Genomic DNA, 27,589 nt, shown 5'->3' with positions numbered 1-27,589 from the left:
GCCATTTTAACTATGTTGATTCTTCCAATCCATGAACATGGAATGTCTTTTCATGTCTTTGTGTCTTCTTCAATTTCTTTCAAAAAAGTCTTATGTCTTTCAGCATAAAGAACCTTCACATTCTTGGTTAAGTTTATTCCTACGTATTTTATTGTTTTTGCTGCAATTGCAAAAGGAATTGCTTTTTGTATTTCTTTTTCTGAGATTTCATTGTTTGTGTACAGGAATGCAATGGACTTTTGTACATTGACTTTTTAGCCAGCAACTTTACTGTATTTGTTGATTGTTTCTAATAGCTTTTTGGTGGAGTCTTTAGGGTTTTCTATATGTAGCATTACGTCATCTGCAAAGAGGGATAATATAACTTCTTCATTCCAAATTTGGATGCCTTTTATTTCTTTCTCTTGCCTGATTGCTCTGGCAAGGACTTCCAACACTATGTTGAAAAGCAGAGGTGATAGGGGAGATCCCTGTAGTGTTCCTGAACATAGAACAAAGGGCTTCAGCTTTTCACCATTAATTGTGAGATTAGCTGAGGGCTTCTCATATATGGCCCTTATTATGTTAAGGTATTTTCTTTCTATATTTATTTTATTAAGTGTTTTAATCACAGATGGATGTTGTGTCTGTCAAATGATTTTTCTGTACTAATTGATATAATCTCATGATTTTTGTCCTTTATTTTTTTTATGTGATATATCACGTTGATGGATTTTCGGATTTGAACCATCCTTGTGCCCCAGAGATGAACCCCACTTGGTCGTGATAAATAATCTGTTTAATGCATTGTTGTATTCGATTTACTAGAATTTTGTTTAGAATTTTTGCTATGATCTCATCAGAGATATTGGTCTGTAGTTTTCTTTTTTTGTGTTGTCTTTACCAGGTTTTGATATCAGGGTAATTTTGGCCTCATAAAATGAGTTAGGGAGTGCTAACTCCTCTTCAATTTTTTGGAAGAGTTTGAGCAGAATTGGTATTAGATCCTGTTTGCAGGTTTGGTAGAATTTACTAGTGAAGCCATCTGGTTCCGGACTTTTGTTTTTGGGAAGGTTTTGGATGACTAATTTAATTTCGTTAGTGGTGATTGGTCTGTTTAGATTTTGCAGTTCTCATGGTTCAGCCTTGGAAGGATATATGTTTCTAAGAACTTTTCCATTTCTTCTATGTTATTGAATTTGGGGGTATATAGTCCTTCATAGTATTCTTGCATGATCCTTTGTCTTTCTGTGGTGTCCGTGATAACTTCCCCTTTTTCATTTCTGATTTTGTTAATTAGTGTCTTCTCTCTTTTTATCTTAGTGAGTCTAGCCAAGGGTTTGTCGATTTTGTTTATCTTTTCAAAGAAACAGCTCTTTGTCACATTAATTTTTTCTATTGTCTTTTTGTTCTCTATTTCATTTAGTTCTGCTCTGATTTTTGTTATTTCCTTTCTTCTGCTGGACTTGGGTTTCACTTGTTCTTTTTCTAGTTCTTTAAGGTGTAACACGAAGTTATTTATTTGGGATTTTTCTTGTTTCTTCACATAGGCCTGTAATGATATAAATTTCCCTCTTATAACTGCTTTCGCTGCATCCCAAAAAATTTGGTAGGATGTATTTTCATTGTCATTTGTTTCTATGTATCTTTTGATCTCTCCTCTAATTTCTTCTTGGACCCAGTCGTTCCTTAAAAGTATGTTGTTTAATCTCCACTTATTTGTGTTTTACCTGCTTTCTTTTTGCAGTTGATATCCAATTTGAAAGCCTTGTGATCAGAGAACATGCTTGGTGTGATTTCACAGTTCTTAAGTTTGCTGAGGCTGATTTGATGTCCCAGTATATGGTCTATCCTTGGGACTGATTCATGTGCACTCGAAAAGACTGTATAGTCTGATGTTTTAGGATGAAGTACTCTATATATGTCAATATTGTCCATTTCATCTAATGTGTACTTAGGGCATCTATTTCGTTGTTTATCTTCTGTTTGGATGATCTGTCCATAGCTGTCAATGATGTATTAAGTCCCGTAGTATAATTGTGTTTTGGTGAATTTCTCCCTTTAGTTCTGTTAGTAGTTGCTTGGTATATTTTGTTGCTCCCTGATCGAGGGCATAAATATTGATGACAGTTATGTCTTTTTGTTGTACAGTCCCCTTTACCATTATGAAATGTCCATCTTTGTCTCTTGTTATCTTTTTCACCGTGAAGTCTGTTTCATCTGATATCATTATGGCTATACCTGATTTTCTCTGGGTACCATTTGTTTGGAGTGCCAATTTCCACCCTTTCACTTTTTGTGTATGCTTATTTTTGTAGCTGAGATGTGTCTCTTGGAGACAGCATGAGGTTGGGTTTAGTTTTTTTTTATCCAATCTGCTACTCTGTGCCTTTTTATTGGTGGGTTCCGTCCATTTACATTTAGTGTGATTATTGATACGTGAGGATTTCCTGTCATTTTACCGTTAGTTTTCTGGTAAGGCTGTGTCTTCATTGGTTCTTTGCCTTTTTGTTGTTGTCTGTTATTTCTGTGTGGTGGTATTCTATGATGTTTTCCTGTGTTTCTTATTTTATTACAGTATGTATTTCAGTTTTGGATGTTTTTTTGAATGGTTACCCTTAAATTTATGTAAAAGAAAGTTTGATATTTAGAGTATTCCATTTTCTTCAGCACGGTTACTTTCTCCATTCCCATATTCCGGGTCAGGCCTTTACTTTCCCCTTTTTTTGTTTTGGTTGCCACAAATTGTCCCTGTTGATGGTGGTCGAATAGCCTCCTTTAGTATTTCTTGTAGTGCAGGTCGTGTATTAGAAAATTCCCTCAGCTTTGTATGTCTGGAAATATGTTTATTCCTTTTTCGTATCTAAAGAATATCTTTGCTGGATATATTGTTATTGGCTCATAATTTCTTTCAATATTTTGAATATTTGTTTCCACTCCCTCCTGGCTTGTAGAGTTTCTGCTGAAAAATCCGAAGATAATCTAATGGGTTTTCCTTTGTAGGTTACCGTCTTTTTTTCCTTGGCTTCCTTGAGGATTCTTTCTTTGTTGTTGATTTTAGACAGCTTCAGTACAATGTGCCTTGTGGAAGGCCTGTTGGGATTGAGGTAATTAGGTGTTCTATTTGCTTGTTGGATTCGAGGATCCAGTTCTGTCCACCAGTTTGGGAAGTTCTCATCAACAATTTGTTTGAATATATTCTCTATTCCCTTCTCTCTTCTCCTTCTGGTATGCCCATTATTCTTATATTGCTCTTTCTAATGGAATCAGAAAGTTCTTGTAGAGTTCTTTCATTTCTTTTCAGTCTCAAGTCTCTTTTTTCTTTTATCTGTGTAATTTCCAGGTTTCTATCTTGGATGTCACTGATTTTTTCTTCCATCTGGTGAAGTTTACTACCTAAGCTGGTTATTTCATTCTTGATTTCTTCTATTGAGTTCTTAGTCTCCAGAAATTCTATTTGGTTCTTTTATAAAATTCCAGTCTCTTTTGTAAAATGCTCATGGTGTTCTTTGATTGTGTTTCTGAGTTCATTAAACTGCCTTTCAGTGGTTTCTTTTATCTCGTTGAGGTTTTTCAGAACTGCAATCTTGAATTCTCTGTCGTTTAAGTCACATATTTCTATATCTTTAAGTTTCTTTTCTGGAGACTTTTCACTTTTTTTCTGAGCTGTCTTGTTGCCTTGGATATTCATGGCAGTTCCTGATTTATTATTTCTCTTCCTAGACATCTACAGGTGTGGCCTTTGCAACAGGTTGATAGGAAGAAGTCTTTCTCTTGTTTACCAGTACTTGTTGGTAGAATGTTTTAGTTTCTCTCCAACTGTAGTGTTTTGTTTTTTTTTTTCTCTCACATGGTAGTGCTATGTTTTCTCTGCACTATTGCAACTTCTCACACAAGGGTGGAATCCCTGGGAGATGGGGTATTCTCTGTTAATAGTTCCCCTGGGTTACAGGGCACAGTGTCCGTTTGTGCATGGGGAGAGCTTTTGAAGTTGCAAAGCTTTTCCTGCACCAGATTCAGAGCCGGTATGTTTCAGCAGTTCTGTTTACTCCTGCAGGGATTCGCCCAGATAGGTGGGGCCAAGGGCTGGGTGAGTTGTGAGAGGTGGCTGAGATCAATGGCGGCAACCCCCACCACAATCAGTCCTGCTTCCACAGCTCCGTCCATTTTGCTGGAACTAGTTTGGCTGCGAATCTCTGTCTGCGTTCCACAGTTCTCAGAACAGCAAATATTCTGTTCTTTTGATTTTACACTAGTAGTGTTCTGCTTCTAGCACAGGGTAGGTGGGGTCGGCGCGAGCTTGGGAGGGTTAGGAGGGGGCGGCTAGTCTCAGTGCCTCAGGCTTCTGTTCTCTTCTCGACAGTGAGATCTTAAACCATAGTTTTCAGCACTCCTCCCTTAGTCTTTTCTCCGAGGTCTCTGCCGTGAGCGTTGGGTTCAGCCGTGTTATATGCTGCTCCGTCAGCCCTGTGTGCCATAAGCGGAGCTCTAGCAGTCCGAGTTCTTCCTTCTCCCACAGCTACCGTAGTTCCTGGATGCCGGGAGCTTGGAGCACTGAGCTAGGTCTGCGTCCTGTTCCCACGCAGTTCTGTTTCTGCACTTCTCCCTTCCCCCCTCCCCCGCTCACGCAATTCGCCCACCTTTAGGTGAATTGAGTAGTGGGCCTCTTCGTCTTGCCTATCTGCTGTACAGGTGTCCTTTATGGAGTTATTGTTGTTTGATTAGTTGTAAATTCCAGGGTAGCTTTACAGAGGCTCTCCTCACGCTTCCATGTTGATCCTCTGGGTGTGAGGGAGTTTTTAGCCAGTAAATAAATAACTTCATTAAAACTCCCTCCATACTCACCTGATCTGGCCCCCAATGACTTCTTTCTTTACCCAAAGATAAAGAAAATATTGAAAAAGACGTTTTGATGACATTTATGACATCAGGGGTAATACGATGACAGCTTTGATATCCATTCCAGTAAAAGAGTTCCAAGACTGCTTTGAATGGTGGAATAGATGCTGGTGTCAGTGCATAGCTTCCCAGGGGAAGTACTTTGAAGTTGACCATAGTGACATTCAGCAATGAGTTATGTAGTACTTTTTCTAGGACAGGTTCATGAACGTAATTGTCAGATCTTGTGTCTTTATGGATAAATGTTTTTAGATTTTTTTGATAGATACCCAGGTGAAGAATTGGGTCATATGGTAATGCTGTTCTTAATTTTTTGAGTAACCTTCATACTGTTTTCCATAACGGCTGCATCAATCTGCATTCTTGCCAACAGTATATGAGGTTTGTTTTTTCTCCACAGCCTCTCCAACACTAGTTATTATTTGTTTTGTTGATGGTAGCCATTCTGACAGGTGTGAGGTTATACCTTGTGGTTTTGATTTGCACTTTTCTACTAGCTAGTGAATGTGAACATTTCTTTTTTGTATGTCTGTTGGCCGTTTGTATTATGTCCTATGCCCATTTTTTAATTGGATTGTTTGTCTTTTTGTTGTTGAGTTGTATGTGTTCCTAATATATTAGATGTTACCACTTATAGGAGACATTTTTTGCAAATATTTTCTCCCATTTATTTAGTTGCCTCTGTATTTTGTTGGTAATTTCTTTTGCTATGTAGGATCTTTTTACTTTTATAGTCGCATTCGTTTATTTTGGCTGTTACTTCCCTTGCCTTTCCAGTCAAATTCATAAACTCTTCTTTTAACTCAAGGTCCATAAGTTTAGGACCTGTGCTTTTTTCTATACAGGTTATTTTTTCATGTCTTATGTTTAGCTCTTTAATTCATTTTGAGTTAATTTTTCTGTATGGGGACAGATAACAGTCTAGTTTTATTCTTTTGCATGTGGCTTTCCAATTTTCCCTGCACCATTTATTGAAGAGGCTGTCTTTTCTCCATTGTATGTTTTTGGCTTCTTTGTTGAAAACTATCTGTCCATGTTCATGTGGTTTTACCTCTGTGTTGTAAATTCTATTCCACTGTATGTCTGTTTTTCTGCCAATACCATACTGTTTTGAATTTTTTGCTGTGTAGGACAAGCTAAAGTCAGGGAGTGTGATACATCCAGCATTTTTCTTTTTCTTAGGATTGTTCTGGTCTTTCAGGGTCTTTTGGTATTCCATGCAAATCTCATGATTTTTTTGTTCTATTTATTTAAAAAATATTGGGATTTTTATGGGAATTGCATTAAATCTTTATATTTCTTTGGATAATATGATCATTTTCACTATGTTGATTCTTCCAATCCATGAATATGGAATGTCTTTCCATTTCTTTCTGTCTTCGGTTTCTTCTTTCTTTCAGTTTAGGACATCATAAAGATGTCCTATACTTTTCAGTGTATATGTCTTTCACATCTTTTGTTAAGTTTATTCCTAGGTCATTTATTCTTTTTGTTGTGATTGTGAAAGGAATTTTTATTTATTTTTTTGTGAGATTTCATTGTTTGTATACAGGAAGGCAATGGATTGTTGTTGTACACTGATTTTGTAGCCAGCAAATGTACTGTATTTGTTTATCATTTCTAATAGCTTTTTGGTGGAGTGTTTAAGGTTTTCTGTATAAAGGATCATGTCATCTGCAAAAAGTGACAATTTAACTTCTTGATTCTCAATTTGGATGTCTTTTATTTCTTTCTGTTGCCTGATTACTCTGTTCAGGACTTCTAATACTATGTTGAATAACAGTGGTGATAGGGGGCAGCCCTGTCTTTTTCCTGAACATAGAACAGCAGGCTTCAGTTTTTCCCTCCTTCCTTCTGCCTCCCCCCCAGCTCTGGTTCAGGTCATTGTTTCTCAGTTTAGTTGTATAGGACACAGTTTCCTGGCCAATGCTGGTATTATGAGCCTTGTGCTTCCCCCGGCTGAGGCAGTCGGTCGCCAGTCATGGGTTGGCCGCTCACAACAGCACAGGGCAGGTCTCGCCAGCTGCCGGCCACTCACAATGGCTGCAGGCCACTCATGCTGGCTGCCGGACCCTCACGCTGGCCACCGTCCACTCATGGCAGCACACACCAGCCCACGGCAGCACACGCCAACGTCTGGCTGCTCACGGCAGCCCAGCTCTAGGGAGAGCTGTTGCTCACAATCTTAGCTGTAGAGGGCGCAGCTCTCTGGCCTATGTGGGAATTGAACTGGTGACCTCCATGTTAAGAACATGGCGCTCCAACCACCTGAGCCACTGGGCTGGCCTCCCCATGCTTCAGTTTTTCTCCATTAATTATGATACTACCTGAGGGTTTGCCATATACAGCCTTTATTATGTTAAGGTATTTTCCTTCTATACCCATTTTCTTAAGTGTTTTCATCATAAATGGATGTTGTATCTTGTGAAATTCCTTTTCTCCATCTATTAATATAATCATATGATTTTTAGCTTTTATTTTTTATGTGGTGTCTCACATTGATTGATTTGCATGTGTTGAACCATTCTTGTGCCCCATGACAGACCCCCCTTGATCATCTCTCTTCTCCTCTATTACTCCTATGATGCATATGTTGTTAATGTTTGTTTTTATCCCAGAGGTCCCTTAAACTATCTTCATTTTGTTTTTGTGATTAGGTGTTTTCTGCTACCTTGTCTTCCAAATCTCTGATTCAATCCTCTATTTCATCTAATCTGCTGTTGTGTATTGTTTACTTCAGTTATTGTATTCTTCATTTCTGACTCTTTTTTCTGGTTTCTATATCCTTCTTTATGCTTATTCTTTCTTCAGTGAAGTTCTCACTCAGCTCCTTAAGTATTCTTATAACCAGTGTTTTAAATTCTGTCTCATTTGTTTTGGTTGCCTCCAGTTCATTTAGTTCTTTTTTTTTTTTTTTTGAGTTTTCTGTTGTTATTTTATTTGGGGTATTTTTCTTTGTTTCCTCATTCTTGTTGCCTCACTGTGTTTGCTTCTATGTGTTAGGTAGATCTCCTATGTCTTTCAGATGTTGCTAGGTGTCCTGTGTTGTCCAGTGGCACAGTCTCTCTGATCTCCTGTGTGTGTGTTCAAGGAATGTTTCTTGTGTGTGTTGTATATATTGTCCTGTTGTTGTTGGGTGGGATTTACTCTTTGGCTGACTGGCTGTGCAGATTGGCCTGCCCAAACATGTATGAGCTGCTGTGTGGGAGCTGAACCCTCAGAGGGACATTCACCCGACTATGCTCCTATGTATGTTGAGACTACCCTTTGGGTATGCCACTTGTGGGGCCAATGGGGTAGTGTTCTGGTATGTTCTGAAACAGGCCCCTGGTTATGCTGTTTCTTGTACCTCTTGGTAGGGCTTCCGTGTAGGCCATTTTGAGCCTTTCCTGTGACTGGCCTGGGGCTTCGTGGTAGGAGCTACAAAGCTTTATGCAATTGGTTGTTGCCTGTGTCGGAATGGAGGCATGTGTGGGTGGCCTTGCTGTGAACCAAGGTTCCCTGTCAGCAGTATCGGGCCTTGGGCACCTTAGCAAAACACCCAGGGCCCTCCTAGGCTTGTTGCTACATGCCAGCTGCCCCTAAGGCTCAGCGGCTGAAAGAGCCTCTTTAGGTGCACGGGCTGGGCTCTTTGACCCAGTATAACAGGGCCTCAAATGCTGCCCGAGTTAGTTTGGGGTGGAATCCTAGGGATTCATGAATTATGGCTGGTGATTTTCACAAAATTAAATGCACCAGTTTTTGCACCAATACTGAGCCTGTGGCCCCTCTGTAAATGCCCCTAGAACACTGTGACTAGCCGTCCTTTGTCTTTGGCCCACAGAACCCTGGGAGCTGCCCTAGAAAGGCTGCAGCATAAACAGGGACTGACTGCCTGCCACTGAAAGCTTCCTTGGCCACCATGTGCTGACCTCTGCTGTACTAGTACAAGGCTTCAGCAGTTTGTGGGGCGGGGCCAGCTGCCCAGGGCTCATGCAGAATCTTGAAAAAAAGTTCTTGTGGTTGGGCTGAAATTGGCCACAGGGAACCAGTTTAACAGCATTTGGATTGCAATATATGTTTCACTTCTGTCACTTACAGCCCTTGGCAAAATCTGTCTATCATTTATGTATCTGCTAATATATTTAATAAGACTATGTAGGATGATGATCATCTGCAAGAAGTGAAATGCTCATATTATGGATTAAAAAGGCTTTTCCTGACTAAGTGAAATTTCAGTTCTGAATAATCTCATCTCATGTATAAGCCCTTTCTTATCTGAAACTTTTCTCTGTCCATACTCTTTTTCCAGAGTCAGAAGAAACTTTAGTCCCTCTGTTACTTACTCGGTTAAAGCTTGTTTTTACTTTCAGGTGAACAGTGCATTATATTCTGATCATTTTGCTTTTTGGAAAGGTTGTTGGACTTTTTTTTAAGTGATGAGTACATTGCTAAAAGGGGAGGAATGTAGTAGAAGAGGGTAAGTAGGGTTAAATATATGGTGATGGAAGGAGAACTGACTATGGGTGGTGAACACACGATACAATATATAGATGATGTATTATAGAATTGTATACTTGAAACCTATATAATTTTAGTAACCAATGTCACTCCAATAAATTTAATAAAGATTAAAAGAGAATGTGTGACATTAAATGTGTTTTTATTATTAAATGGTGCTCTGAAAAAACAAAAACAAAACAAAAATAAGTAAAGTAGGAGGGGTCTGATGCTTTTGCACTTTCTTATTTGTTTCTTTGTAAATGTAAAGTACAGAAATTATTACCATCCACAGGAGTTTTGCCCTCCAAGGACTATTAAGTGGCTGTACTCTTGACACAGGAGAGGCATGGGATGCATTGTTCTTGGTGTAGTTAATGAGAAACCAGAAGCCTCATGACATTTCATTCAGTTCTGTGAGCATGTTGCCTATGTGCAAGCAAGACCACAAATTGGTGAGTTTAGGAATTCATTGGGGTCAGTTTAGACTGGTTAATGGGAAAGAGACCATAACAGTAACTAGGAATTCAAATTCACTAAATAGGTCTATTTGGAAGGGAAGATAAGATATCTCAACTTTTGTTGTCTTTCTAGTCAATATATAATTTAGAAGGAACTCTTTTGTATATGTCAGTCTTATCTCCCCAGCTAAATTGGGAATTGTAGTATGTACTGCATGTAGCAAAAAAGAAAAGGGCTTTGCTGTTAGATAGATTTAGATTTGTAATTTGGTACAGGCGATTAAAATCTCTGTCTCTTTGTTCACATTCCTTAGCCTATGTGAGCCTCAATTTCCTTTTTGTGAAATGGGGATGTAGCAGTAAGAGGCTACATATAAGTGGTCACAGAGTTTGGGTGTCGAATATGCATTTATCATGTACACTGAGATGGAGTTGAGGCAGCAAAACACTATTTATTAAGTGAGTCAATAAGGAAGATAGACAGAATAAAGCAAAGTAAGACAAAGAGTAACAGCGAGTTCTCCCCATCCGAAGAGTGTTTCCAAGGCGCTGGGGAACCGAGACAGCGTCTTGGCTTCAGATGTGTCCGCCAGTGTCCCTGTTGGAGAGTTGTGATTAGGGATCCCCCAGGAAACTAATTGTATAGGGTTTTTTCCAATAGATTACCAGTCTGGACAGAATGCTAGGCCATAATGATTACAATCAGCAAGCATGGGGACAATGAATCACAAGTTTCAGGGTAATTATCTAGGGTAGAAGGCAGGGGACATAATTTCAGCAGTTTCACAATGTACATGAGGTTACTATGGCCACAGGACAACCTGTGTGCTCCTATTCATGCTTTCCACCAGTGGGTCACCTATTGTTCAACCCAGGAATGCTGGCGACGCTTTCCCGAGTTTACTCCTGCTGACTGAGGAGTCAATGTCTGGGTGACACCTGGACAGAGTGTTTCTCTGATGCAACAAGTGGGAGGCACAAAGGGGCACCTAACTTAAATTATATTTACTTTACAGGGGATAATCATACTAACCTTATAGAATTGTTGGGCGGGTTTGAAGGGATATATGTATATAGCCTCCCAGAGTTTCATACTCAGCAAGCACTCAATAAGTGTTAGTCTCCCTTTCTCCTTGAAGGTCTTTATCCTGCAAAGCTTGCCACAGGACTAACATATAGTAAGGCTTGGAAATTTCTTCTTGGGATTATCTGGGGCAGCCATTTATGCTGCATTTTCAGGTGATCCTCTGTTAGAGTTTATATAGGAACAACTCTGGGTGCAATTCTAGGGTAGACAAAGAAACTTTACTGTCTTCCTTACTTGTGTTTCTCCAGGCAGTCCCTCTGTACACACCAGACATGTGTACTGCCTTCCCTCTCTATGAAGACCAAAGTAGTGACTCAGTAATGGTAGGGTTTCAGGCATCAGAAGGATCAAATTTTAGGGTAGGATGGTACTCCCAGTGCTCCACATTTCACAGCCTTCTGGATCTACACAGAAAGCCATCTCTGAAGGAATGGGAGAGAGAATGAAATTCCTTCTGACTCCAGAAAAGAGTATGGACAAAACAGTGACAAATAACAAAAGGCTGGATAGATAGTTATTTAGAACTATTTCATTGAGTCAAAAAAATCTTTTTTGACCCAGGAAATGGGTATGACTGTACTTTCTTTTTCTTTTTCTTTTTTTTTTATTTGGGGAAGTGGAACAGGACTTTATTGGGGAACAGTGTGTACTTCCAGGACTTTTTCCAAGTCAAGTTGTTGTTCTTTCAATCGTAGTTGTGGAGGGTGCAGCTCAGCTCCAGTTTTCATCGTTAGTCGCAGGGGACACAGCCCACCATCCTTTGCAGGAGTCGAACCGGCAACCTTGTGGTTGAGAGGATGCGCTCCAACTAACAGCCATCCAGGAGCTCAGCGGCAGCTCAGCTCAAGGTGCCGAGTTCGATCTTAGTTGTAGGGGGCGCAGACTTGCAGGAGTCGAGGAGTTGAACTGGCAACCTTGTGGTTGAGAGCCCAGGCTCCAAGCAACTGAGCCATCTGGCACTGGCACATGTGGGAATCGAACCGGCAGCCTTTGGCGTTAGGAACACGGAGCTCCAACCGCCTGAGCCACTGGGCCGGCCCATGACTGTACTTTCTTTACTGTGACCACCTTAAGACATAGCTATTTTTGAGAAACAACCGTTAAATATATAATTTCTACTCTTTTCACACTAAGCTCTATTTTTGAAATTACTTGGGCTTTAGCATCTCTTTAGACGTGATGTGGTTAGACATGCAACTGAAAAAGCAAATAACAGTAGTTTTTTGTTTTTCTTTTGGCAGCAAACCTTAGATTGTGCTCTTATGCTGCCACATCTTGGGACATCTGTCAGGAGAACTCCAGGGAGCTAGGAGTGCAGGTGGGAGGTCAATAAGAAAATTCTTGATAGACATCTTAACCCAGATTTTTTGCAGACTTGTTGGTGAAGAGCTATGAATTACAAGTTTCATATGGCTGATTGTGATCAAAGCATTTTTGAAAATATTGCAAAACAGACAAGCTGAAAACAAGTGTCTTTTGCTGTGATTGTACTGTTAGATTAAGCAATAGGAAGCTAGTAGCTTAAGTACTCATGACAGTATTCATTTCAAAATGCATACAGATCTCTCTGGTTACCAAAGGACTACAATTGGCAATACTACAATGGTCTAGTGCCAAACAGACTAACTGGGGATTCAGATTTGATTTTCTTTCTAGGTATAGTTTGTAAGTAGATTAGCAAAAGAATGAAAAGATAGCTTTAATGTGATTTGTTCACTCCACCTTTACCCCACAGTTAAATCCTTAGGCACAGGGTAGGCAAAGACAGGCTTATTATTTTCCTAACTAATCAGAGTGGCTTTTCTTAGGGCAGCATTTGAAATAAACAGAACCAATTGGAGGGAATTTATATGTCTGAATTTCTCTTTGCAGAAGTTAACTAGGTAACAAACTATAACCCATTAAAAATGACAAAATACACATCCGCACAATTATTTATTCACTTATATACCTTATGTGTAAGAATTTAGTCACAGAAATTGTGAGCATCCATTTAGAAAGTTTCCAAATTTGTCTTGTAATACTATATTTTCATTGTTCTGGCCCAATATACTATAACATTTGTGGTCTTAGTTTTCAGAGATGGCCAGTTATGTTAAATTTTACATCATCCTTTCATTAAAACTATAGATTGCATGCAGTATAGATTAATGTAACATATAGCATTTGAGCTATCAGTATTAAGGCTAGTCTAAGTGGCATCAAAAATAGAAGTAAGTGCTTATTCTCTCTTCTGTTTTGCACTCACTGGCTTTGTCATTCACTTGGCCCCTCTCACCTAACCACTTTGTATGGATAGCCATCCATAAGACCTGGATAGCCATGTCTTAGCTTCATATTTAAATGCCATGTTGTAATTGAACTTTTTAATATATCTATGTATAATCCTTCCCACTAGATTTTAATCTTGTATAGGAATTTCTGCTATTTTTCTTGAGACATTTTAGAGAACCTAATAAGATTCTTACACATGTAAGAGGCACACAAGAAGAATTGTTAAAATGGCTACTAAATACAATTTCATGCAATCATTTTAGATTTTAGTGCATCATAGTTAGAACCTTTGTAAGTGTTTAGTAAAGTATCAGCTGAGACAATGTGACAGGGGTTAATTATAAAACAAGACAAAAACCCCACCTTGATTAAATGTTCTATGGTAGGTTGACACTTTCATGAAAAAGAATCTTGTTTTCCCATCTGAAGCATGATTATTACAGTTTTGTTCTTCCTTTGGAATTTAAACATTCACACTGGCCCTGTCTAAAGCAGCAACCTTGTCAGTTTCCTTCCTTTAAAAGAAACTTTACCCTTGGCATGGCAGGCAAGGAGCTTACTGAGGCTAGCTGGAGAGCAGCTGCTTCCTCCAGGCAATGGTTGCTCTGTAGCCCGGCTCTTTGTCTTCAGAGGGAAGGGTACCTTGATTCTCAAACGCTGACATGTAGGCGTAAATAACAGTATTCTTTGTGTGGAGGTGGGGGTTGTGGTTTACTCTTTGAAAAAAGGATTGATTTAAATTGCTGCAAAGTGCCACTGTCCACTTGGAAGTGCTTTTGTGTGATGAAAGGCTATCAATAACCTTTTTATTTTGTTTGATTAGTTTCAGGTATATAAAACAATGTAATAGACATTTATCGTTTATACCCTTCACAAAGTGATAAACCCCTCCCCCAATCTACTAACCCTCTGACATCACATGCTTTTAACTGTAAAATATCTTTTCCTGTAGGCAATTTAAATTTTATTCTTTAGTGAATCCTTGTGACACCCATTCTTAGTTGTTCTTGCAGTGTATGGTTCTTGCAGTCACATCTTTTTACTGTGTACTTTGTTGGCTTTTTTTTTTTTTTCAATTAGGGAATATTGGGGAACAGTGTGTCCAAGGCAAGTTGCTATCCTTCAATCTAGTTGTGGAGAACGAAGCTCAGCTCTAAGTCCAGTTGCCATTTTCAATCTTAGTTGCAGGGGGCGCAGCCCACCATCCCATGTGGGCATTGAACCGGCATCCTTGTTGTTAAGAGCTCACACTCTAACCAACTGAGCCATCTGGCAGCTCAGTGGCAGCTTCTTGTCTTCAATCTATTTGTGGAGGGCACAACTCACTGGCCCATGTGGGAATCAAATAGGCAGCTGTGTTGTTAAGAGCTTATGCTCTAACCAACTGAGTCATCCAGCCACCCTGTACCTTTGTTTAAGTCCCATTGGGGAAATAGGAAATTAGCATCACCTGAAACCCCTTTGTCAGGATGTGTTGTCATGAACATGTGCCTGTAGGCATATAAGAAAGGCAATAACTCTTTAGATGTAAAATATCCCTTGATGGAAATAAACTCAATATGTGAAATATTGGACTTACAGATATGATCAAGTTAGGAAACAATTTTTTTTACATTCCCTGAAGATTCAAAGCTGAACAAATGTTCATGTTTGACAGACCAGACCTATGAATAAAGTGTTATTATGTCCCATTCTGTTCAGCCTTATGGATATGTAGAACACTCTAGGAAGAATGTGTACTTATTGTCAGGTAGTTCTGGAGCATGGGAGAAATACTTGTGGTCCAGAGCTGATGGCTGGAGGGTAGAGATACTAGTGAAGGTATACTGTAATGTCCAGGAATACCAGACCTGGCCACCATCTTAAATCAGCACAGTGAACAACGTTCTCAACATAGTAAGCATTCAATAAGGGGAAAGGCCTCAAAATGTTATTTATTTTAAAGGTCTGCTGCCTTTTATCTCTCACAAAAATGTCAGGTGGCATTCACCCAGGGCTGTGTATAATTCCTAGCATGTTAGCTAAATGTTAATCTTCATTCATTCAGACAATATCTGTTGGAATGCCAAGTGCCCAAAAATACCATATTCATGGGACATCCTTATATTTACTTAAATTCGTAAATATGCAAATGATTGACAAATTGCTCAACACACTTCATCAAGTGTATAGTCCATTAGACATTCATTCTTGATTATCTGACTTCTGCATTGATTTTTCTCAAAATTAAAAAGGGAGTATATGTTGTATTTAGACTGAAACTTTGATTTTATAAGCTAATAAGGAAATAGGATTCCTGTTAGAAAAAATTATCTTGTTGCAAATTTTGCTGGATTCTAAGAAAGGCTAAACTAAATAGGACTAAACTAAATATATTCTGAACTAAATAGCCTATAGAATTTTAGTTCCTATTGGGAGAAATTGAGAATTTTTTTCTTGGGGTTGTGTGATGAGAGAGAAAATTACTTACACACAATGACAAACAAGTTTAAAGACAAAGATAAAACCTCTGTGTATGCATGCAAGTGTGGGAGTATGCAAATCTTTGGGGGCCTTGACTGTATATGGAAGTTTATTATTTTGCGTTTTTATTTCCATTTGGAAGACTTCATTTGAAAGTCCATTGGGAAGACTACTTCATTTGATTTTATATTTATGATGATTCCTCTCTATGTACCTTTTTAATGTGACTCCATGAAGAAACTTTTATTGATTATGTTCTACACCTTAGAAATGTTAAATAAGAGTTTTAAATTTGGATAAATTACCATCGATGTGTGAATTAAGGTTTTGAAAGAAATTGATATTAGAGTAGAAACCTAACTAAAAAGTGTTAATTTGTTACTTTAAAGCCCTATTCTAGGTATGAGTAGGCAACAAAATAAGTGTATTATCTTTACCTGTTAATCTAGTTGAAGTAGCACAGACACACATGAACGATACCTTTATATCATATGTTAAGACTAATCAGTGGTACAAGTATATTCCAGACTTACTATATAGGCAGACTTAGCTCTTATATCTTCTTATTCAGTTTATATTCTAAACAATGAACATTGAGACATAGAGTGACTCTGAGGCTTGTAACATTCTCAAGGAAAGATTTGTTTCTGTTCATTACATGACGCTTGTTGAGACAGGTAGTAGACTCGGGTGGTTTGGAAAGACTTTCAGCACAAGGACTGAAGCTAAGAGAGACTTCTAAATAATCAGAAAACACAGCTTCCTACTACTCACACTTTTGAATAACTGCATTTTAAGTTATTGATATGCATCAGCTAGCCTCACTTTTGCATCATTAGATGTGGGGATTTTCAGTGAAAAAAAAGAAAAAGTCAGCTTAGTAAAAGGATCTGGGGCAGAAAGCTCTTCCATCCATTTGTGAGACATTGTTAACAACAAAATAACAAAGAGGGAAAACCATATATCTTCTCTGACACCACAAATCTTGATCCATGTCTTACTTCATTCCTGCTAGTTCACAAACACGGACTTTGTTGAATTTGAAAAATAAAAACTACAAAAGCTGTTTGATCAACAGTAGAGTTTCTTGTCCTTTGGGTCCTAGATTAAGAAGAAACAGCAAGATGTACTTGGTTTCTTAGAAGCTAACAAAATAGGATTTGAAGAAAAAGATATTGCCGCCAATGAAGAGAATCGGAAGTGGATGAGAGAAAATGTACCTGAAAACAGTCGGCCAGCCACAGGGTACCCGCTGCCACCTCAGATTTTCAATGAAAGCCAGTACCGTGGAGTGAGTAACCAATTTAAATTTTTGTTTCTTTTTTTTTTCCCAAAGGGATTGCCTTAAATCTATCCTATCCCTTTCAGCCCCTTGCCCAGATCTGCATATAGTCATTTCTCCAGTTCATCCTCTGCATTCTGCATTTGTCCTAGGCAGCTGAGGTATTTTGCCTTCTACTAGGAAGCAAATGGATGAGTCATCCACCAAAAAATTACTTGTAAATGTATAAATACAGACGTTGGACATATAGATAGCAGTACATTTCTTCATCTTAATTCCAACTAGAACAATTGTATTGTTTTTGGTATGTCCATTAAGAAGCCTATGAAAAGAGTCAGCTGCTTTACTTATTTAGATTAAAATTAACTTAAAAAGAGAAATATCTTATTTTTCACTTGAAGCTAGTAATATTTTTATTTTGGTACCATTAACAAATTTTCTTAAAATTTTAAGTTAGCTCATTGAACATAGATAAGGGACAAGGGAAAAAAATGCCCTTTGACTGATGCTTTCAAGTCTGCCATCTTGCTCAGTCTTTGTTTAAACCATGGAGTGGTTTCCTTCATTCTTCATTCACTGTATATTTAAGTACCATTTCTAGTTTATGGCCATTCTAGGCATCATGGCAAGTTCAAGTATAAATAAAACACAGCCTCTTCTCTTAAGGAGCTGCTTGGGAGTGGGGTGTGGGAAGAATCATACATACCTGAAGCAATCAGAGAGTGGTTATGAAGCCTCATCCATGTGATGTCATGGTACAGAAACCATATGTAAGGGCTGTAAGAATTTCCATTAAAGAATTGTTTGTATTTCTATGTTGTCAGAATTAGCAAGACTGAGGAACAAATGTTTTTAGAGCCAGCAATCCAAATCTTTTAGCTCATAGGTTTATATGGGAGCGAGAAGGACACTTATTGGTGGAAATCCTTTTACATACCAATTCAAAGCATCTAAGGAGGGGTATGACAAATTTGAGAAGTTTATTGGCACAAAATATTTTTTCTGTGAATTGAATTTGTCAGTTTTGAGGTGGGGCCTGAAGATGTCATCTGTGACTGCAAACAGGGCCCATGTGTAAAGATATACTCTGCAGATAAGGAAAAGGCAATTATGCTATTTATTTAGATCGTAAAACCTCAGTGCCTCTATGTTACATGGGGCAGCCTGCGGGGTCTCTGCTCCCACTCCCCACATAAGGACACAGGATATGGTGAGGCCAAAAAGGAACACCCATGGAGCCGTAGGTAGGGGAGTCATACCACAAGTCTCACTGGAGGTTGCATTCACACGACGTGGAGCCTGCTGTTCGCTTTTCTGCCAATCAACTGACTCTCTGACTTCCCTTGACTCTCCTCGACTCCCCAAAGTAGCCATGGCAGTTATATTAGTGACCAATGGCTCAATAGTTACAGCTGACAGCCAACTAGCCACAGCTGACGTCCATCTACTACCCGAGCAAGCACCCTTCCACATGAGGCCGAGAGCCTGGAAACTGCTCTCTGGGGCTCTGTCCCCACACTCTATGTTTGAACTTTATGCAAATTAGTAAATCTCAGGGGTTGGAGGAGACCTCAGAGTTCATATAGTCCAATCTAAACCAGCGTATATTGTCTCAGCCTCTCCTTTGTAAAGCAGACATTTCAATTTTTTTGACTTTTGAAAACAAACACATTTAGGGTTATAAAGGTAACATGTAAGAAGACACATTTGCCTGGTTTGTTTCTCCCTCAGAAGCCACACTACAAGTGAATGGGATATATTACAGAAATTAGGGAAGTATCACTGAGAAATGGGAATATGGAAAAGAGGGAACAGGAGGTGAGACTCAAACAAACAAGTAAATATTTCATAGTGGAAAAGGAATCCAGATTCTAGTGAGTGCTTCCTGTGCGCTAGGCATTGACTTGGGAGTTTAATAACCACAAGAATTAAGGGTTTTTTAAAAGAAAAAAATAGATGATGTCATACAAAATGGTGGCCTGAGGTGAGCCTCTTGAAATCTCCCCTGGAATTTACAATAAATTGAACAACGTTAATTCTACAGAGGACTCCCTGTGCAGCAGACAGGCAAGAATAAGAGAGGTGGAACTAAAATCATCTACAGATGGGCAAATTGGGCAAGCAGCAGAGGAGGGAAGCAACAAATGCAGAGACAAGGGCCACAGGGCAGCAGGACGCAGACCGAAGCTTGGAGATCCAAGCTCCCTGCATTCTGGAGCTACTGCAGCCATGGGAGAGGGAAGAATTTGGACAGCTACTGCTCCGCTATGGTCCACACTCCCTTCTGAGGGATCAGCATATAACACGGCTGAAATCAACGCTCACGGAAGAGACCTCGGAGAAAAGACTGAGGGAAGAAGGCTGAAAACGATGGTTTAAGCCCTCACTGCCGAGCAGAGAACGGAAGCCTAGGCACTAAGACTAGCGTCCCCCTGTCTACCTTCCCAGAGCTCGCCCTGCCCCACCTCTCCGGTGCTAGAAGCGGAACAGTAGCAGTGTCAGATCAAAAGAACAGAATATTTGCTGTTCTGAGAACTGTGGACCGCAGACACAGATTTGCAGCCAAACTAGTTCTGGCAAAAGGGCCGGAGCTGTGGAAGCAGGACCAGGTGTGGTGGTGGTCACAGCCATTGCTCTGGGCCACCTCTCACAACTCAGCCCCCCTCAGCTCTATCTATCTGGGCAGATCCCTGCAGGAGTAAACAGAACTGCTAAAACATACAGACTCTGCATCGGGTGCAGGAAGAGCTTTAAACTTCAAAAGTTCTGCTCATACCCACATGGACATTGCGCCCTGTGACCCAGGCGAACTATTAACAGAGGAGAAGCCCGTCTCCCAGGGAATGCCCCCATTGTGTGAGAAGCTGGAATAGTGCAGAGAAAACAGCACTACTGTGTCAGAGAGAAAAAAAGGCTGCAGTAGGAGAGAAAATAAAACATTCTATCAACAAGTACCAGAAAACAAGAGAAAGACCTCTTCCTATCAACCTGATGCAGGTGCCACTCTTGTAGATGTCTAGGAAGAGAAATAATTAATCATTAATTGCCATGAATAGCCAAGGCAACAAGACAGCTCGTAAAGAAAATGAAAAGTCTCCAGAAAATGAACTTAAAGACATGGAAATACGTGACTTAAATGACAGACAATTGAAGATTGCACTTCTTAAAAAAAAACTCAATGAAATGCAAGAAAATACAGACAGGCAGCTTAATGAACTCAGAGACACAAAGAGCAAAATAAACATTTTACCAAAGAGATAGAAAATTTTGAAAAAGAAGCATATAGAATTTCTGGATTTTAAGAGCCCAATAAAAGAATTGAAGAATGAAATAGGCAGCTTACATAATAGAGCTGACCAGATGGAGGAAAGTATCAGTGACATCAAAGATATAAATCTGGAAATGACATAGATAGAAGAAGAGACTTGAGACTTAAAAGAAATGAAAGAACTCTACAAGAACTTTCTGATGCCATCAGAAAGAACAATATAAAAGAATAATGGGCGTACCAGAAGGAGAAGACTGGAAAAGGGAACAGAGAGTATATCCAAACAAGTAGTCAATGAGAACTTCCCATATATGTGGAAAAAACTGGATCCTTGAATCCAAGTAGCAAGCAGAACACCTAATTACCTCAATCCCAATAGGCCTTCTCCAAGGCACATTGTATTGAAGCTGCCTAAAATCAACAACAAAGAAAGAATCCTCAAGGTTATTAAAACGCTTAATAAAATAGGTATGGAAGGAAAATACCATAACATAATGAAGACCATATCTGAGAAACCCTCAGCTAATATCATAATTAACGGTAAAAAAACTGAAGCTCTTTGCTCTACGTTCAGGAACATGACAGGGCTGTCCCCTATCACTTCTGCTTTTTAATATAGTATTGGAAGTCTAGCCAGAGCAATCAGGCAAGAGAAAGAATGAAGAATGAATGGCTTCCAAATTGGGAAGAAGAAGTTAAATTGTCAGTTTTTGCAGATTACATTATGCTATGTATAGAAAACCTTAGAAAGACTCCACAAAAAATCTATTAGAAACAATCAACTAATACAGTAATGTTGCCAGCTACAAAAGCAATGCACGAAAGTCCATTGCATTCCTATAAACTAACAATGAAATCTCAGAAAAAGAAATAAAGAAAACAATTCATTTTGCAATTGCAAGTAAAAGAATATAATACCTAGGAATAAAGTTAATCAAGGATGTCAAAGACCTACATGCTGAAAACTATAACACATTTGTCATGCGGGGAGGCCTGCGGGATGTAAGGTGGGGTCTCTTCTCCCGCTCCCCACATAAGAACGCAGGACATGGTGAGGCCAAAAAGGAACACCCACGGAGCCATAAGTAGGGGAGTCATATCACTATATTCTCACCGGCGGCATCCGCCTCTCTGTAATCCGCTCTTTCTAGCCCCCAATCTTTTCTGCTAGCGTAGCCACAGCCGTTATATTAGTGGCCAATGGCTTACGGGTTACAGCTGACGGCCAACTAGCCACAGCTGCTGTCCATCTGATCACAGTTGATGGCCATTTACTACCCGAGCCAGCAGCACCTTTCTATGTGAGGCCGAGAGCCTGGAAACTGCTTTTTGGGGCTTTGTCACCACACTCCACCCCTACGGGGTCTCGCCTCACAATCTACAAGACAAGCGTCTTCCGCGAGGGGCCGTGTGCGAGGAGCCTGGAGGTGAATGCGATATCCCGGACACAACCAGGCTCTCTGAGCACAGCCAGGGTTTCTCAGGCCACCACCAGTACTTCTGGACACAGCCAGACTTCCTGAGCTTCTTAGGGTACCACCTGTCTCCCCGGGCACAGCCAGGGTTTCTCAGGGCACCACCCCAGTAGTTCTGGTTATAGCCAGACTTCCTGGGCTTCTTAGGGTATGACACCTGTTTCCCCGGGCACAGCCAGGGCCTCTCAGGGCACTGCCACTCTCTCTCTGGGCCTCTCGGGGTACTGTGCTGGAACAACAGCAGCTCACATCAAGGTGCTTACATATTATCAATGGCGGCCAGTCAAGACACAAAAGCAAACATCCGCCAGTCCCACTACATGGTGGTATGTTACCAAACAGTCAAGCGTCCATTAAATCAGGGATAGAAGGCAATTCCTCATAGTCCATACTCATTCGCCAGGGCTGTCCTGGGGGTGAGGGACGACCTTGACCTCACCCTCATCTCCCAAGGACTCAGCAAGTGTTTCCTCCTGGGACAAGTCCCGCATCCAAGCTGCCTCAGGAAGCAGTTCCCAGCCCACAGGGCGGCAACAACCTTCGCTTTCTCCGGCCTCTGCTGGTTGGGGAACCATCCAAATCTTCCCACCCCTCCACGGGGATCGAGCTCTCCGGCAGCTGTTCCTCCTGGTCTTCCTCAGACTGAGCTTTCATACGCACAAACTGCTCCACTGCCTTTTGGAGAGCTTTGGCCAGCACCGTATCCTGCCGACTACGCCATGTGTCATGTGGGAGATGCTGCTTGCTGCGCCATTTGTCGTGTGGTGTCTGCTCCCGCTCCCCACATAAGAACGCAGGACATGGTGAGGCCAAAAAGGAACACCCATGGAGCCATAAGTAGGGGAGTCATATCCCTATATTCTCACCAGCGGCATCCGTCTCTCTGCAATCCGCTCTTGCTAGCCCCCAATTTTTTTGCTAGCGTACCCACAGCCGTTATATTAGAGGCCAATGGTTTACGGCTTACAGCTGGCAGCCAACGAGCCACAGCTGCTGGCCATCTGGTCACAGTTGATGGCCATTTATTACCCAAGCCAGCACCTTTCTATGTGAGGCCAAGAGCCTGGAAAATGCTTTTTGGGGCTTTGTCCCCACACATTATTAATAGAAATTGAAGAGTGCACAAAAAAAGGAAAGACATTCCATGTTCATGAATTGAAAGAATCAACATAGTTAAAATGGCCATATTACCCAGGGCAATATGCATAATTAATGCAATCCCATTAAAATCCCCAATGCATTTTTAAAATAAATAGAAAAAAAAAATCATGAGATTTTGATGTACCCACAAAATAGCCCAAATAGCCAGAGCAATCCTAAGGAAAAAGAGGAGGTATCAGATGGGGGAAAAAATGGCGGCATGAGGTGAGCGTCTGTAGCGCTCCCCTGGAACACACAACGAATCAGACAACAATAACTCCACAAAGGCCTCCCTGCACAGCAGACAGGCAAGACGAAGAGGCCCAAACTGAATTCACGTCCAGGTGGGTGAATCGCGTGAGCGGGGGAGGAAGACGAGGAGAAGTGTGGAGACGGAGCCGCGTGGGCACAGGAGGCAGACCTAGCTCAGTGCTCCGAGCTCCCTGCTCCCGGAACTACCGCAGCTGTGGGAGACGGAAGGACTCAGACTGCTAGGGCTCCCCTTACGGCCCCCAGGGCTGAGGGGGCAGCATATAACACGGCTGAACCCAACACTCACGGCAGAGACCTCGGAGCAAAGACTGAGGGAAGAGGGCTGAAATCGGTGGTTTAAGCCCTCACTGCCGAACGGAGAATGGAAGCCTTAGGCACGGACACTAGCCGCCCCTCCCAATCCTCCCAGAGCTCGCCCCGCCCCACCTGCCCGGTGCTAGAAGCGATAACATAGCAGTGTCAGATCAAAGGACAGAATATTTGCTACTCTGAGAACTCTGGACCGCAGACACAGATTCACAGCTCAACTAGTTCCGGCAAAGGGGAGGGAGCTGTGGAAGCAGGACTGGCTGGGGTGGTGCTCGCCATCATTGCTCTGGGCCACCTCTCAGAACTCACCGCGCTCCTGGCCCTGCCTATCTGGGCGGATCCCTGCAAAAGTAAACAGAACTGCTGAAACATGCGGGCTCTGAATCTGGTGCAGAAAGAGCTTTGGAACTTCAAAAGCTCTTTGCATACCTATCAACCTGTTGCAGAAGCCACTCCTGTACATGTCTAGGAAGAGAAATAGTAAATCAGTGATTGCCATACATAACCAAGGCAACAAGATAGCTCAGAAAGAAAGTGAAAAGTCTCTAGAAAAGGAACTTAGAGATATGGAAATATGTGATTTAAATGACAGAGAATTCAAGATTGCAATTCTGAAAAAACTGAACGAGATGCAAGAAAACACAGAAACACAGTTTAATGAACTCAGACACACAATCAAAGAACAACATGAGCATTTTACAAAATAAATTGAAATTTTGAAAAAGAACCAAATAGAATTTCTGGAGATTAAGAACTCAACAGAAGAAATTAACAACAAAATATCCAGCTTAGGTAGTAGAGTTGACCAGATGGAGGAAAGCATCAGTGAAATCGAAGATACGAACCTGGAATTTACACAGAGGGAAGAAGAAAGAGACTTGAGACTTAAAAGAAATGAAAGAACTCTACAGAACTTTCTGACTCCATCAGAAAGAGCAATACAAGAATAATGGGCATACAAGAAGGAGAAGACAGAGAGAAGGGAACAGAGAAAATATTCAAACAAATCGACGATGAGAACTTCCCAAACTTGTGGAAAGAACTGGATCCTCGAATCCAAGAAGCAAATAGAACACCTAATTACCTCAATCCCAACAGGCCTTCACCAAGGCACATTGTATTGAAGCTGTCTAAAATCAATGACAAAGAAAGAATCCTCAAGGCAGGCAGGGTAAAGAAGACGGTAACTTACAAAGGAAGGCCCATTAGATTATCATCAGATTTTTCAGCAGAAACTCTACAAGCCAGGAGGGAGTAGAACCAAATATTCAAACTATTGAAACAGAGAAATTATGAGCCAAGAATAAGATATCCAGCAAAGATCTCCTTTATATATGAAGGAGGAATAAAGACCTTTCCCGGCATCCAGAAGCTGAGGGAATTTTCTAATAAATGACCTGCACTACCAGAAATACTAAAGTAGGCAATTAGACCACCATCAACAGGGACAACTTGTGGCAACCAAAAATAAAAAGGGGGAGAATACAGGCCTGAACTGGAATATGGGAATAGAGAAAGTAAGCGTGCTGAAGATACTGGAATACTCTAAATATCAAACTTTATTTTACATAAACTTAAGGGTAACCACTCAAAAAGAAATCCAGAACTGAAATATATACTGTAATAAAAGAAGAAACAGAGGGAAACATCATAGAATAAAACCACACAGAAATAATAGACAACAACAAAAAGGCAAAGAAACAATGGAAACACAGCCTTAACAGAAAACTAAAGATAGAATAACAGGAAATCCTCACGTATCAATAATCACCCTTAATATAAATGGACTGAACTCACCAATAAAAAGGCACAGAGTAGCAGATTGGATCGAAAAACTAAACCCAACCATATGGTGTCTACAGGAGACACATCTCAGCTACAAGGACAAGCATAGACTCAAAGTGAAAGGGTAGAAATTGACACTCCAAGCAAATGGTACCCAGAGAAAATCAGGTGTAGCCATAATGATATAGGATGAAACAGACTTCAGGGTGAAAAAGATAACAAGAGACAAAGATGGACATTTCATAATGGTAAAGGGGACTATACAAGAAGAAGACATAACAGTCATCAATACTTATGAGCCTGATCAGGGAGAACCAAAATATACAAAGCAAGTACTAACAGAACTAAAGGGAAAAATTGACCAAAACACAATTATACTAGGGAACTTAAATACATCATTGACAGCTATGGATAGATCATCCAAACAGAAGATAAATAACGAAATTGCAGCCCTAAATGACACATTAGATGAAATGGACATAATTGACATATATAGAGCACTTCATCCTAAAACATCAGACTATACATTCTTTTTGAGTGTATATGGAACATTCTCAAGGATAGACCATATATTGGGATATAAAATCAGCCTCAGCAAATTTAAGAAGATTGAAATCATACCAAGCATATTCTCTGATCACAAGGCTTTGAAATTGGATATCAAGTGCAAAGAGAAAGCAGGAAATAATACAAATACATGGAGATTAAACAACATACTTTTAAAGAACAACTGGGTCAAAGAAGAAATTAGAGGAGAGATTAAAAGATACATAGAAACCAATGACAATGAAAATACATCCTTCCAAAATTTTTCGAATACCACGAAAGCAGTTTTAAGAGGGAAATTTATATCACTACAGACCTATTTCAAGAAACAAGAAAAATCCCAAATAAATAACCTCATGTTACACCGTAAAGAACTAGAAAAAGAAGAACAAGCGAAACCCAAGATCAGCAGAAGAAAGGAGATAACAAAAATCAGAGCAGAACTAAATGAAATAATGAACAAAAAGACAATAGAAAAAATTAATGTGACAAAGAGCTGGTTCTTTCAAAAGATTAACAAAATTGACAAGACTCACTAAGGCTAGACTCACTAAGATAAAAAGAGAGAAGACACTAATTAACAAAATCAGAAATGAAAAAGTGGAAGTTATCACGGACACCACAGAAATACAAAGGAGTATCCAAGAATACTATGAAGGACTATATGCCACCAAATTCAATAACTTAGAAGAAATGGACAAGTTCTTACAAACATATAGCCTTCCAAGGTTGAATCATGAAGAACTGGAAAATCTAAACAGGCTGATCAGCAGTAACGAAATTGCATCAGTCATCAAAAACCTTCCCAAAATCAAAAGTCCTGGACCAGATGGCTTCACTATTGAATTCTACCAAACCTTCAAAGAGGATCTAATACCAATCCTGCTGAAACTCTTCCAAAAAATTGAAGAAGCGTCAGTACACCCTAACTCATTTTATGATGCCAACATTACCCTGATACCAAAACCTGGTAAGGACAACACAAAAAAAGAAAACTACAGACCTATATCTCTGATGAATACAGATGCTAAAATCCTAAACAAAATTCTAGCAAATCGAATACAACAATGCATTAAAAAGATTATTCATCACGACCAAGTGGGGTACATCCCGGGGCACAAGGATGGTTCAACATTCACAAATCCATCAATGTGATACATCACATAAATAAAATAAAGGACAAAAATCATATGATTTTATCAATTGATGCAGAAAAGGCATTTGATAAGATACAACATCCATTTATGATTAAAACACTTAATAAAATTGGTATAGAAGGAAAATAAATGAACATAATAAAGGCCATATACGACAAGCCCTCAGTTAATCTCATAATTAATGGTGAAAAGCTGAAGCCCTTTCCTCTACCTTCAGGAACACGACAAGGTTGTCCCGTATCACCTCTGCTTTTCAACGTAGTGTTGGAAGTCCTCGCCAGAGCAATCAGGCAAGACACAGAAATAAAAAGCATCCAAATTGGGAATGAAGAAGTTAAATTATCACTCTTTGCAGATGACATCATGCTATATATAGAAAACCCTAAAGACTCCACCAAAAACTATTAGAAACAATCAATGAATACAGTAAAGTTGTTGGCTACAAAATCAACGTACAAAAGTCCATTGCTTTCGTATATACCAACAATGAAATCTCAGAAAAAGAAATAGAAAAAACAATTCCTTTTGCAATTGCAGCAAAAAGAATAAAATAACTAGGCATAAACTTAACCAAGGATGTGAAGGATTTATATGCTGAAAAGTATAAGACATTTTTGAAAGAAATTGAAGGAGACACAAAGGAATGGAAAGACATTCCATGCTCATGTATTGGAAGAATCAACATAGTTAAAATGGCTATATTACCCAAAGC

At 39.9% G+C, this 27,589-nt stretch overlaps 1 protein-coding gene across 3 annotated transcripts in view; it reads left to right on the top strand.

Moving 5' to 3' along the window:
- The window catches only part of SH3BGRL (SH3 domain binding glutamate rich protein like), a 134,604-nt gene that overhangs the window by 63,834 nt on the left and 43,181 nt on the right, over positions 1–27,589 (top strand). For all 3 annotated transcript variants that reach the window (XR_013992962.1, XR_013992963.1, XM_081042903.1), the window contains exon 2: positions 16,748–16,933. Coding sequence is in view for 1 of the 3 variants with exons in the window: in XM_081042903.1 (XP_080899029.1) it covers positions 16,748–16,933 (186 nt within the window). In the remaining 2 variants the exon portion in view is untranslated. The remainder of the gene's footprint in view (positions 1–16,747; positions 16,934–27,589) is intronic.

The sequence above is a fragment of the Rhinolophus hipposideros genome (assembly GCF_964194185.1).
Source record: "Rhinolophus hipposideros genome assembly, chromosome: X".
NCBI classification, from domain to species: domain Eukaryota; kingdom Metazoa; phylum Chordata; class Mammalia; order Chiroptera; family Rhinolophidae; genus Rhinolophus; species Rhinolophus hipposideros.
The sequence above is the reverse complement of the archived record's forward strand: the minus strand, read 5'-3'. Positions and strand labels throughout refer to the sequence as shown.